Source organism: Myotis lucifugus, unplaced genomic scaffold, assembly GCF_000147115.1.
Source record: "Myotis lucifugus unplaced genomic scaffold, Myoluc2.0 scaffold_510, whole genome shotgun sequence".
NCBI lineage: Eukaryota > Metazoa > Chordata > Mammalia > Chiroptera > Vespertilionidae > Myotis > Myotis lucifugus.
The window spans coordinates 417,527-431,335 of record NW_005871558.1 but is presented as its reverse complement, the minus strand read 5'-3'; the positions used below and the strand labels follow the sequence as shown (position 1 = coordinate 431,335).

The following is a 13,809-nucleotide window of genomic DNA, read 5'->3' as shown; positions in this document are numbered from 1 at the left end:
CAGCTGCGTGACCGTGGCTCCAAGTTCGCCCCAGAGCCCAGCTCCTCACACGCTGCTCTGCTCCAGGGAGCACCAGGGACGCCTGGCAAGGGGGCAGCACACCAGGCCCTGCCCTCCCCCAGTCCCCTGCCCTGGCCTCCCCCAGGCCTCTTCCCTCCTCGCTGGACAATTCCCACAGAATCCGTCCCTCCCACTGCCGGGAGCCCCAGCCCCTGGCCACGGCTTTCACAGCATCTGCGCTGTTATGTCCGTGTGCCTGCCCTTCTAACGAGTGGCCGCTGCCTCGCCAGGGCCAGCACAGGGCCTGCACACACGGGCATCAAAAGCCTGCTGAGTGATGAGGAACAGGACCTTTCCCTGATGCATCACTGGCCCTTCACTCCGGGAATTCTCATCAGAACAAAGGCACACACGCAACTTCCTTCTCAGGGCAAAGAGCCCAGAGCACAGATGCGGTGGGTTCCCTTGAAAGCATCTATTTTGCTCTGAGAGTTGGGATATGCCAGAGGGAGGCTAACACCACTCAGAGGGTGAGAGGGATGACAGAAACCCTGGGAAACACTGGGCTACTGTTAGTACTTGAAGCTCTGGGCATTCCCTATTAGTTTTAAATTTTTACTTAGAAAATGTTTTAATTTTGCTGTGCTTCAATATTAAGATCATTGGTCAAAAAAGACCCTGGTGAAGAACCACATTGGAGGGATCACAATCCAGGTATCAAGCTGTACCACAAAGCCACAGCTCTCAAAACTGCCTGGTACTGGCACAAGAACATACATATAGACCAATGAAACCGAACAGAGAACCCAGAAATCGACCCAAGCCATTATGCTCAATTAATATTTGACAAAGGAGGCAAAAGCATACAATGGAGTCAAGACAGTCTCTTCAATAAATGGTGCTGGGAAATTTGGTCAGATACATGCAAAAAAATGAAACTAGACCACCAACTTACACCATACACAAAAATAAACTCAACATGGATAAAGGACTTAAACTAAGACAGGAAACCTAAAAATCTTAGAAGAATCCACAGGCAGCAAAATAGCAGACATTTGTTGTAGCAATATCTTTACCGATACAGCTCCCAAGACAAGGTAAACTAAGGAGAAAATAAACAAATGGGACTACATCAAAATAAAAAGCTTCTGTACAGCGAAAGAAACCATCAGCAAAACAATAAGAGAGCATACGTTCTGCATGGGAAAACATATTTGCCAATGTTATCTTTGATAAGGGTTTAATCTCCAACATTTACAGGGAACTCATACAACTTAACAAAAGGAAGATAAACAATCCAATCAAAAAATTAGCAAAGGACGTAAGTAGCTACTTTTCGAAAAAAGACATACAGTATGAAGGCCGAGAGACACATGAAAACATGCTCAAAGTCAGTAATCATCCGAGAGATGCAAATCAAAACTACAATGAGGTACCATCTCACACCTGTCAGAATGGCTATCATCAACAAATCAACAAACGACAAGTGCTGGCAAGGATGAGGAGAAAAAGGAACACTCCTGCACTGCTGGTGGGAATGCAGACTGGTGCAGCCACTGTGGAGAACAGTATGGCGTTTCCTCAAAAAACTAAAAATGGAACTCCCATTTGACCCAGTGATCCCACTTCTAGGAATATATCCCAAGAAACTAGAAACACCAATCAGAAAGGACATATGCACCCCTATGTTCATAGCAGCACAATTCACCATAGCTAAGATCTGGAAACAGCCTACGTGCCCATCAGCAGATGAGTGGATTAGAAAACTGTGGTACATCTACATGATGGAATACTATGCTGCTGTAAAAAAGAAGAAACTCCTACCATTCGCAAACAGCATGGATGGAACTGGAGAGCATTATGCTAAGTGAAATAAGCCAGTTGGAGAAAGATACATATCACATGATCTCACTCATTTGTGGACTATAATGAACAACATAAACTAATGAACAAGAATAGAACCAGAGACAGAGAAGCATGGAACAGACTGTCCAACCTCAGAGGGAAGGCGGGGGCGGGGGGGGGGGTAGTGTGAGGGCATGAGCTGGGGAGAGACGGGGCGAAGTCAATGGGGGAAAAAGGAGACTTATGTAAAACTTTAAACAATAAAGAATTAAAGAAAAAAGACCATGTTGAGGTTTCTGTATAAGATATAGATTGTGATTCTTTCAACTTCTCGCTGGTTTAACAAACCCCAATTTAGTGTTTTACATTAAGAATTCAATAAAAATGTCAAAACATGACTGTGCACCTAGTGACCACAATCCCGAAGCCCTGGGGCGGAGGGAGCCTGCGGGAAGCCCGGGGCGTCTGGTCCGCGGCAGGAAGGGCGGGAACCAGTGTCTGCAGGGCCACGAGCGAGCGACGGGGGAGCCCAGTGGCCGCAGGAGGCTGAGCAAACGGCCTTCACCACACAAGGAGCGACCTGCTCCAACTGAACAGCTTTAAATGTGGGCCTGAGGCAGCGCAGTCCGGGTCTCTTGGCGTCAGCGGCCCCCGGGTGGCTGGCCTGGGCCGCGGCCTGTGCGGGTGGCGTGGGCACTCACGTTCCCGTTCACGCGCGAAGCAGCCACTGGCCAAGGACGGCCTTCCCCGAATCAGAAGCTACAAGGGCCATCCCCGCACAGCACCCAGGAGCCGCCAAAGGTGAAGTGAACTCCGGGGACGGAGCTGCAATGAAATCAGCCAGGGGTCCCCCTGGGCAGCCCCTTTCGGAGGAAGCCGCTCCAGCATCCCGGCGCTTTCATTCCCATAAACCATCTCTTCCTTCGGACACTGTCCCCTCCCTGCTGAGGCGCTGCCCTTGGGCGGAGCCGTCCCTCCCTGCAGCCCTGAGCTGGGGTCTGCGAGAAGGACAGGAAGGAGACCCAGGCCAGAGGGAAAACGAAAGGCTGGCACCAAACTGAGCCCTTGAGAGAGGCGCCTGGCTGGCAGGATCCGCCCGGCACCCAGCCCAGCGGGAGCGCATGTGCACATGGTCCTTCAAAACAGCTGCGGGGCGAATGATGAATCTTCTCTTGCTTTTGGGGCAAAAGGGTGTGTTCCTGAGCCTGTCCCCAGCCTTCTCCGAGTTGACCAAAGGGCGCATGTCTGTCCTACCAGGGACGCCGTACAGGCAGGGACGAGCCAGCCCCTCGAACCCCGGGGAGCGGCGGGACACACCAGGCGGCCGGCCGGCCCTGCAGGAACCCGGTGCACCTCTAACCCCTCCCGCCGCCTCCCACACTAACGTCAGAGTCTCAGGGTTTCCACGGGGAAGCGGAGCTGGAGCCGGCTCCTCTCCCCTCCTCTCCTCGCCTCCTGGGCGGTTCCCAGGCCCGCAGCCCCCGCCTGCTCTACCAGCCCCTCAGGTGCCTCCAGTCCCGCCTCCCTCTCATCCCGTCGGGAGCGCTTTCTAAGAAGCAAACTGGATAGAGGTCCTCCCTACTCACCACTCCTCAAAGGCTTCCCATTCTGTTTAAAAAATAAAAAGCACAATAAAGTCTTACCCCCTGGTCCGGGGGCTCAGTGGTTGGAGGTCTTCCCCAGCACCAAAAGGTTGCAGGTTTGACCCTGATCAGGGCACGTGCCTCGGTGGCGGTCTGATGCCTGGTCGGGTGCGCACAGGAGGCAATCTCTCTCTCTCCCAGCCCTCTCTAAACTCAAACATATATCCTTGGGTGAGGGTTTTTCAAAAAGGCCTCACCTCCTCCCAGCCCCTGCCTGAGTGGACCCTTGCCACCTCTTGCACTCCAGTTCCTGTCACTTCCAACACCACCAGGAGCCACGCTGGCCGGCAATTAATCCGACAAGACTCCCCCGTGACCACATCCTGGAGGGCGTGTGGGTTTCTTAACTGTCCTGGTACGAGTTTATCCCGACAGCTGCCGGGGCTGCCATGGCACCGTATAGTCGTCCGTAGCACGCTTGGCAGCGCCCCGGCCTGTCCCGAGGTGACGGCAGCTCTAGAAGGACCCAGGCTATCTGCTCACCCCTGCGCTTGCCGGCACGGGCAGCAGGCTGGGCCTGGGGGCCCCGGACTGCACGGGGTGTGCAGGGGCTGCACGGGGGCCCACGTGGGGAGCAGGGCTGCACGGGGTGAGCAGGGGCTGCACGGGGCCCGCGGGGTGTGCAGGGCTGCACGGGGTGAGCAGGGGCTGCACGGGGCCCGCAGGGTGAGCAGGGGCTGCACGGGGTGAGCAGGGGCTGCACGGGGCCCGCAGGGTGAGCAGGGGCTGCACGGGGTGAGCAGGGGCTGCACGGGGCCCACGTGGGGAGCAGGGCTGCACGGGGTGTGCAGGGCTGCACGGGGCCCACGGGGTGTGCAGGGGCAGCAGGGGCACAGGCGCGGCCGCGGGCCACTTACTTGCCGACAGGCCGCTGCTGGCGCTCATGGAGCGGCCGGGCTCGGGGCGGGACTTGGTGATGGAGGGAATACTGACTGAGCCGCTGAACACGGTCCGGCTTTCCTGAGGCCGAGGGTTCTAAACAAAAGAGAAAGAAAAGTTCTTCAGCCAGAGAGAAGCCCACTTTCTGCAGAACGTCTGCCTGTCACTACAATGTCCAGACATGAAATGATCCTGACCAGCTGCAGACCCTCTGCCCACGGAGACTAACCCAGCCCGGCTGCCGCGGGGGTGCGCACTGCCTAGGGGACACTCATGACAAATAGGTGGCTTCTGCCGCTGGGAGAGCAGCGGCGGCTCCACGGTTAGAAGCGGCCGAATTACATGGACATTGCAGGCAGGTGGACAAGGCGTCCACTGCGCACGCGGCCCGTATCAACAGCTGAATAAGCCCATCCGGAGGAAAATCAGTTAGCAGATTCTTTTGGGCAAATGTTTCTCTGGGGCGACACCAAACTGCCATTTGCCTCTGCACGTCCCGTCCTGTCCTGGCATCTCAGCCCCACATCCGAGCAGCACCGGGTCGTGAACGGCGCTCGCAATCACCACAGCCCCGGTGGAGGGACTGAGCCAGGGAATGCTGGTTTGAGAAGTTTTCCATCTGATTAGTGAATGATTTTGGTGTCCAAGGTAGGAAAAGGGAGTGATGGAGTCACACACACCAGAGAGGGGGTGGCCTCCTTGGGGACCCAACCTTTTCAGCCCAGAAGGGGCGTCAGGCTGACACCGACAGGCGGTTGGAAAGAACAAGTACCGCAGCCCGGGGCTCCCCTGCGGCCTGGGGAACCGGAACCGACACTGCAAAACCACACTCACTGGAAGGTGGCGGGCAGCTGGCCCCAAAGTCACCCCAGCCACTTTGGTCCATATATCAAAGTTGCAAAGTCCATGTAATTCTTAGTGTTATTTGTCTAAAGCAAATGCTTTACCTTCTTTCTCTAAGAAATGAAAGAATTCTGAACGTTAACAGTCAGTGCTGATGTTTCACCATTCACCACCCAGGAGCAGCCCTCTGGCGCGGGAAGGGAAGGAGAAGAGGTGGGACGCCCGCCTCCGCCTCCACCCTCACTTTCCTGGCCTCTGCTACCAACCTGGTGGTGCCTTTTCTATAAACAAACCGCCCTGGAATCCATGGCAGACATTAAGCCCATGGAAGTGCGCTGGTGCTGTAGTAACACTGGATGTTGAAATAATAAAGGGATGATACACAGAAGATACGTTTTGTTAAAAAAGCAACACCAGCCCAACAGTTTCTCATCCATCAGCTAGAGGTCGGCTTCATTATAGAGTGATACGAAGCCGAACCCACTGGCACTTTAAGGCTTGGTGAGCGTTCCAGGCAGCAATGTTTCTATTTATAAATGACCAACTTAAGCAATATTCCCGCCATCTTTTATATGAGAAATTGACTGATTTATACAACATTCTCCTAGAACCCATTCCCTGCATCTGTTTCCACACTAAGGTTTACTTTATCATAAGTCATCTTATTTTAAATAAGAGACTTAAATGACATAGTTTAAGGTCAAGAACAATGACATTTCACCCTGACAGGTTTGGCTCAGTGGATAGAGCGTCAGCCTGTGGACTGAAGGGTCCCGGGTTCGATTCCGGTCAAGGGCATGTACCTGGGTTGCGGGCACATCCCCAGTGGGGGTTGTGCAGGAGGCAGCTGATCGATGTTTCTCACTCACTGATGTTTCTAACTCTCTATTTCTCTCACTTCCTCTCTGTAAAAAAATCAATAAAAAAAATGTAAAAAAAGAACAATGACATTTATTTATAATACAGATGAAAAGTAGGAAAATGAACTTCTCACCCCATAGCTAGTTTTCCTATTGGAAAATTAACTTCCTATGCATACAAATAACAAGTTAATGCTATGATTTACCTAAGCCAGAGGGCACTACAGAAAATGGGTCTGCATGATATGATCCAAATATTTTATCTGTAAAACTAACTTGAGAGCCTTAGCCAGTTTGGCTCAGTGGATAGGACATTGGCCTGTGGACTGAAGGGTCCCAGGTTCGATTCTGGTTAAGGGCACGTACCTTGCTTACAGGTTCCCCACCCTGGTCAGGGTGCATGCAGGAGGCAACCAATCGATGTGTCTCTTTCACATCGATGTTTCTCTCTTTCTCTCTCCCTTCCACTCTCTAAAAATCAATGGAAAATATCCTTGGGTGAGAGTTAATCAAAAAACCCACAAGAAACACAAAAACTAACTTGAGAAACGCCCCCTGCAGCTGTGGTACAGCATGGACTTCTTGGTGGGCATGTGGGTATCCAGCGTCAGTGCCGCCTGCCCTCCACTGTGAAGCCACCGGTAGCAAGACCGAGGCCCAGTGGCTGGCCAGCCGGACAGCAGGGCACGGTCAGCCTTCAGAGGCTGCACAGCTGGTGTTTCTTCTCTGATTTAGCGCTTATCCGGGATCCCGGCTGGAGTTAAAGGCACGCCAGCAACTTGAAGATTAGCAAGACCACCTTTTCCTTGTGGTTTTCCCTGTGGTTCATGAATACTGCTTGGAGATTTTTAAGCCGGAGGGAATTATTGTAGAGAGGAGGCCTGAGGATAGGCCCTACCACAGACTTTAATACAAAACACTTCTCCGAATGAGCTACGAAAAATTCCGAAATCCTGGGACCCCTCTTTTGTTTTTAACAGAGTAAGGACCCACTTGGGGGCTATTTCTTATCATGGTATCTGTAATGGAAAATACCACGATGGGAAATGTGTTATTAAACATACAAAAACCTCTAATAGTTTCAAAAATAAAATTGACATCCTCCCTGTCCTCATCTTTCTCTTTAAAAGAAGAAACAAAGTGGAACTTGAAGACAAGGAGGAGGAGGAGGAGGAGAAAGAGGAGGGTGAGGGTGAGGTGTGAATGGCCGCCAGGGCGGCGCTCAGGAGCAGGCAGAGGAGAGCCCACAGGTTAGTGAGTTAACACCCGACTCAGCAGCTTGTTCGTACCCTCAGAGCCATAAAGCTGGGTGTACCGGGGACAGAGCGCAGAGACGGGGAATGCGCAGCGTTTACGGAATCAGGAAAGAGAAACTTTTCAGCAGAATTAACGGTCATGTGATAGATGTGCTCAAAGTTGATCGGAGAGGAGATCAGACCGGAGTGATGATGAGGGGATGGATAGGGGAAGCCTGGCTACCAAAACAGAGAGGAGAAAACGGTGATAAGGTGATGAAATGGAGCCACTGGTTACATGTGACATTTCAGAAAACGTGCATGTAGGAAAAATGAAGCAAGTGCCTCGCATAGAAATGAATCTTTAGTGAAACATTTCTAGGCCGTGGAGTTACATTTTGTAATTATCTTGCACCAGGTATTAAATTGCTGATTTGCAAACGAACCCTCCACCTTATGAAAGAAACTGTTCTCTTCTATTGCTATCGCTACGTCGAGTGAACACTGGACTTCCAGTCACAGGGCACTGTCAGAAGTCACGCCCGCATTTTCTTACGTGGCCAAACCTACCAAAAACATTAGGATAGAAAAAGCAAGAAACAACAAAAGAACGAGTGAACCGACAACCAGCCTCTGACCATAGTATTATGAAACGGTCTCTTTTCTTTTTTTGTTTTAAAAGTTGAATTTATTGGGGTGATGATGGTTTGCAAAACCATACAGGTTTCAAGTGTACAACGCAATGAAACAAACATCATTCCACAGTTACTACTTTATTAAAGGAAAATAAGATCAGTAATAGCAAACTCATATCACAAACCTAAAAAGATCAGGAAACATGTCTTTAGAAACCCAAAACCATTTCCTGGTCATTCTAGATTTGTGGCATGAGTTTGCTTTTACTGATCTTATTGTCTTATTATAAAAAGAGTAACTGTGGGATATACTAATTATTGGTTTATCCTTAAGTAGCCCAAGCTTATCTCCATTTACATACCCAGAAGAATGGGTTTAACAAGGGAAAAATCGTCCCTTAAACGTTCAGGTGTGTTAACAGAAATAATGTAAAGCTGAAGGTACAGAAACACGCGCTGGAAGTCCAGGACCCTAGTTTTCAGATAAAATAACTTCTGAATATTCGGGGCCTGTTACTCAGTACCTAGTCACCTATCGAACTGAATTGTCAAGATTCAGTTCTTGTACTACTGTTTCCAGAAACATCCTACAATCCCTTAACTTTAGGCAAAGGCTGGATGACTTGCTGCAGAGAACACTGATGGGAACTGAGATAAGCTTCCGTTGTTTAAAAAGAATCTGATGAATTATGTGGGCTTAAAAGAAAGGCTCCTACATAGGACATTGTTTTAAATTTAGAAATGGGAGTGAAATCAATACTTTCTCAGGTTACTTCCAAAAAGAAAACAACAACAACTATTGATATAAATGTAACTTTGATTTTAAGAGGCAAAATTACTTCTTAAAGCTCTCAGAGGTCACTGAGCTAAAAATTTTATTTACTAGTAACTTTAGAAATGGGTAAAAGGCTAAGAAAAATACAGCTAGTAGAGGTAAAATTATTCTTGTATTCAATTGGAGACAAATTTGTTGTTTATTACCAGTATCCACTGATGAAAAAAGGTAATTGACAAAAAAGATTCAAGAAACCGAACACAGCAGGTACTTCTCAGGCACATATGCTATGTTATATCAGCTGCCTGTATTCTCCGGGCTCAGAAGGAACATGTGAAAGGTTCACATCTGATACAGGAGGTGAAAGAAAAATAAATGACTCTCTCACCCTTACTACCTCTTCCACATCCATAAGGCAAACAGCCCCTTTTCAGTATCACTTTGTTACAAAAGAAGCAGAATTAACCTGCCAAAGACATCCAATAAACTCCCTAAGCATGTACGCACTTCACAGGGAAGCAATACTGACTTGAATAAGAAAAACGTAAAAATGTCTGGGTACATGCTCTTTGCTCGGATGACAATGTGTAGCTGTGGTATTTAAAAACTCTTCTTATATATGTTAACGTTAGATTAATTTAATTCAACTTTATGTTTGGAAATAGTTCATTAATATAGGTATTAATGAACTCCCATTTCAGTAGAAAGAACATACTAAATTCTGAGAATAATAAAGTATACAAGCTTCTCAATAAGTAGGGATACAGGCATTCATATTGTTATGTTTCCCACACATGCATATTCTTGTTTTGTTTACCAATGTCTACCCCAAGACAAGCGTGTTCTGGGTAGACAGTATATCCAGAAATATTTGCTTGTGTGAAATGGACGCCTATGAAAAGCCCAGCTTGAATGTCCTCTGCTAGTGAAATGAAGAAAGTCAGGTGAAAATAAAGTAAGACCTGACTGTAAAAACAGGAATTCACACACACACAACCTTTAATGAATACTGCACATACAGGTGAGCAGGTTTCAAAAATGTGCACCAGCTTCTTGTCCTAGAAACACAACAGTGCTACGCGGTAGGAAGGCATGAGAGGAATGGAGGGACAGGAAAAACTGCCGGGGGAAAGTCACTCGTGTTAGTGACATAAAGAATCCGCGAGGTGGTCACGGGTTAGTGAACTCAGTGACCACAAACACTGAAAATCACGTGGGCTGCGGGAGCGGGCAGCCAGCACAGAAGGCACGTGTCATGACGTCACGTGGGGACGAACCTTTGGGAAATGCTCTCTGAACTTGATTTGCCTGGACTTTACTTGGAACAAAAAATAAAACAGAGACTTCTTTTCAGTGGGAAAGGGAGAGAAAGGGGGATGCTCTGATAGAGAAGTTCTTACGATGTTCGCAACCTGACACTTATTGTCAGTGGGCTAATTCAGGTCTTCATACTGTGTATGAAGTCAAAGAACTCTGGAACATCAGCAAATTGATTTTTCACTTCTTGGTAGAAAAATACCAAACAGAAACATTTTATTAAATCCTAAAACTATTTCACCTTAAAGAAGATACTGTAATATGTGGGATATAATAGACTTTATTAAAAGATTTTCTTCTTGCTATGTTGTTGGAACCCTAGCTAATAAAAGAGTATTATGCAAATTAACCATCACTCCATCACAAAGATGGTGACGGCCACAGAGTTGGAGCAAGCAGGAGGCTTGGGTTGCCCCCGGCGATGGAGGAAGCCAAGCTTCCCGCCTGCTCTGGCCAGCCCTGGGCTCTGGTCAAGGCAACAAAGTTTCTATTATAGAAGATAAATAAATCCCAGATACCTGCTTCCAGCCCGCGGCCGTGGCCAGCCTGAAAACCGCCCCCAGCCCCTCACCCAGGCACCCCAGTAGGGACCCCCACCCTGAAGGGGGTGTGGCCAGCCTGCAAACAGCCCTCAGCCCCTCACCCAGGCTGGCCACACTCCTATGGGGTGAGGGTCCCCACTGGGGGGCTTGACCAGCCTGCAAACAGCCATCAGCCCCTCACCCAGGCTGGCCAGGCACCCCAGTGGGGACCCCCACCCTAAAGGGGGTGTGGGCAGCCTGAAAATGGCCCTCAGCCCCTCACCCAGGCTGGCCACACCCCGATGGGGTGAGGGTGCCCAATGGGGGGCTTGACCAGCCTGCAAACAGCCATCAGCCCCTCACCCAGGCTGGCCAGGCACCCCAGTGGGGACCCCCACCCTGATCTGGGACACCCTTTAGGGCAAACCAGCCAGCCCCCACCTGTGCACCAGGCCTCTATCCTATATAATAAAAGAGTAATATGCAAATTGACCCTAACAGCAGAACTGGGAATGACTGGTCACTATGACACACACTGACCACCAGGGGGCACACACTCAATGCCCCCTGGTGGTCAGTGCGCTCCCACAGGGGGAGCTCTGCTCAGCCACAAGCCAGGCTGATGGTTGCCAGCACAGCGGTGTTGGTGGGAGCTTCTCTAGCCTCCTCAGCAGCGCTAAGGATGTCTGACTGCAGCTTAGGCCTGCTCCTCGCTGGCAAGTGGACATCCCCAAGGGCTCCTGGGCTGCCAGAGGGATGTTTGACTGCTAGCTTAGGCCCGATCCCCCCCCAGGGAGCGGGCCTAAGCCAGCAGGTGGACATCCCCCAAGGGGTCCCAGACTGCGAGAGGGCACAGGCTGGGCTGAGGGACCCCCCTGAGTGCACAAATTTTTGTGCACCAGACCTCTAGTACATGATATAAAAACTGTATTCTTTTTTGTGCACTACAATGAAGTAAAAGTGAAAGAACATTTAATTTTAAAAGAACAATACCCATTAAAGCCTTGTTAACTGCTGAAATAATTTTGTATTTGCTTTGCATCATATATGTATATGTTCAAAATTTATATCCTTTTATCTCTCCATAATGCTAACTATATATCAGGTGTTGAAAAACTATTTACTATCTACATTTCAAAAAGTTTCATTAAAATAGTATATAACACTTCATCAATCATACAGAAGCTATAAATATATTCACATTTCAACTGTATCATAATTTAAAAATTCTCTTAAGGTACTTTGTACGTGGCAAGGTAACTTCCATAGGGAAAACGACAGAGGCTTTGTGCTGTATGGCTGATAAATTTCCTTCTGGGAATAAAGGGAAACCAGACAGGCCTTTAAGCAAATGTTCAGGATGGGAAAAGGAGAGAATCTGAAATCTCAGTCCCAGGCAAAAGCTGAAAAAATAGTATAGCATTTAAATATAACAGTTTAATATGTAGACTCAGCCTCTATTTATGCCCAATATTTATGTTCAGCCTTACATTTTCTATTTTTAATTACTATGTCAAGATTAGCTGCACTCTTTTTGTAGTTTATTTACATTAACCAGCACAGCTAATGAAAGCCCCATTCCAAAAGGATAAATGACTATTATGAATGATTTGCATGCAAAGGAAGGAATATTAGTGTAACCGCATAATGTCTTATGAGAATGTCACTTTCATTCATAAGCAGACCACCTGGTTAATTGGGATATTTACAATGAGGAACTTGGACTCAAATGAATGCACATTTTTTGTTCCTCCCATGAAATAAATGCAAAACTACCTATAAAGCCTTCATTTTTTATTTTTAAAAAACCTGACTGCACATTAAATTATATTACCTATCATTTTCCCGGCAGTGACGTTCACATCTGCTATGACCATCGAGTTAGTAATGTGGATAGTTAAGATTTCCTTAGCAAGAGCTGTGGGTCACAGTTCACAAATCGTCTCCCAAATTGCCACAGTCTATAAATTATGCTTAAAATTCTGTGCCAGATCTAGATGCTATCACCACTGACAACAGGTCATGCTAAAGTTTCAATAGTGTGCAGAGAGCACTCGGAGACTGGAATGTTAAGTGTAAGTGGAGCGCACTAATAGACTTAATTTCAACACAATAGGTCCAAGAATCCAATCTTAATGCTGTTAAAAAAAATCGTTTTCCCATGTGGCACTTTTTAAAATTTCACCATCAGATGACAGGTGTGACCTTTAAAGACCAAGCCCGTGTGGTCCTCGGGGTGGGGAGAGCCAGCATCTGCACCAAATCGCTAAAACATAATGAAGTCTGAGTGATTTGGTCACCAAGTTCTGAATCCTGGTAGGAACCTCTTCAAAGCGGGAGCTTATTTTACCAACGAAGGAAATCTAGGTGTGGGACAAGTTTATAGCTTATGCAACTACACAGAAACTTGATGTCTCTGGTGTTTGACAGATGGCTAAATTTTATATTTTTCTCATCGGGTATGCTGTCATGCATCTCACATATACTGAGACACATTGTGATAAACATTTCCTCATTATCCTAATATATGCTGCCAGGAACCAATTCCAGCAGGTCATAATTTCAAGAGTTTCATCAAAAGGTTGATGAGACTTGGGGACTCAACAGGGTTGAGTCACACATGTAGTCACCTGTTGGGAATGGCTAAAGGCATTTCCCCAAACCTGAATAGGAAACTGATTGTGGCTGCCAGACAGTTAAAGGGCATCGTAATCTACATGTTATTGCCTCCTATTGGCCAAACACCTGAACAGCTGTAGGCTAATTCCCCCATTCTGACAATGGACTCTACCAAACCCTGACCCTCTGAAGTGCCTATCTCTGCCTCGCCTCAGGACAAGGCCTTAGATCAGCCGTGGGCAAACTACGGCCCGCGGGCCGGATCCGGCCCGTTTGAAATGAATAAAACTAAAAAAAAAAAAAAGACCGTACCCTTTTATGTAATGATGTTTGTCTTTCGTCTCCGGACTCTTTACACAAACACTCCTTCCATGCTTTTGTTCCGGCCCTCCGGTCCAGTTTAAGAACCCATTGTGGCCCTTGAGTCAAAAAGTTTGCCCACCCCTGTCTTAGACTTAAGATCTTAGAACTTAGCGCCTTTAGCTAACTAAGCTCCTCTGACCCCAATGCCTTTCAAAATGTTTTTCGTTTCGGGACTCTTTATTAGTCTCTGGACTTTTATTTAACATCTACGCACGGCCGCTTCTCAGATTCCTGACCCCTTCTTGAATGCTGGGACAAAAAGCCCGGCATATAT

The 13,809-nt window shown here is 48.0% G+C and overlaps 1 protein-coding gene across 8 annotated transcripts in view; it reads right to left on the bottom strand.

The window, feature by feature from the left end:
• Positions 1-2,539: 2,539 nt before the first annotated feature.
• Positions 2,540-13,809, bottom strand: part of CDC42BPA (CDC42 binding protein kinase alpha) — a 178,469-nt gene continuing 167,199 nt past the window's right edge. For 5 of the 8 annotated variants that reach the window (XM_023745028.1, XM_023745035.1, XM_023745033.1 and 2 more), the window contains 2 exons: positions 4,346-4,463; positions 2,540-2,670 (listed from right to left, as the gene is read on the bottom strand). In XM_023745028.1, coding sequence (XP_023600796.1) covers positions 2,555-2,670; positions 4,346-4,463 — 234 coding nt within the window. In that variant the 3' untranslated portion in view covers positions 2,540-2,554. Of the gene's footprint in view, positions 2,709-3,431; positions 3,454-3,537; positions 3,589-4,345; positions 4,464-13,809 lie in introns of those variants that run through there. The other 3 variants (XM_023745032.1, XM_023745031.1, XM_023745034.1) reach the window with 3 other exon arrangements.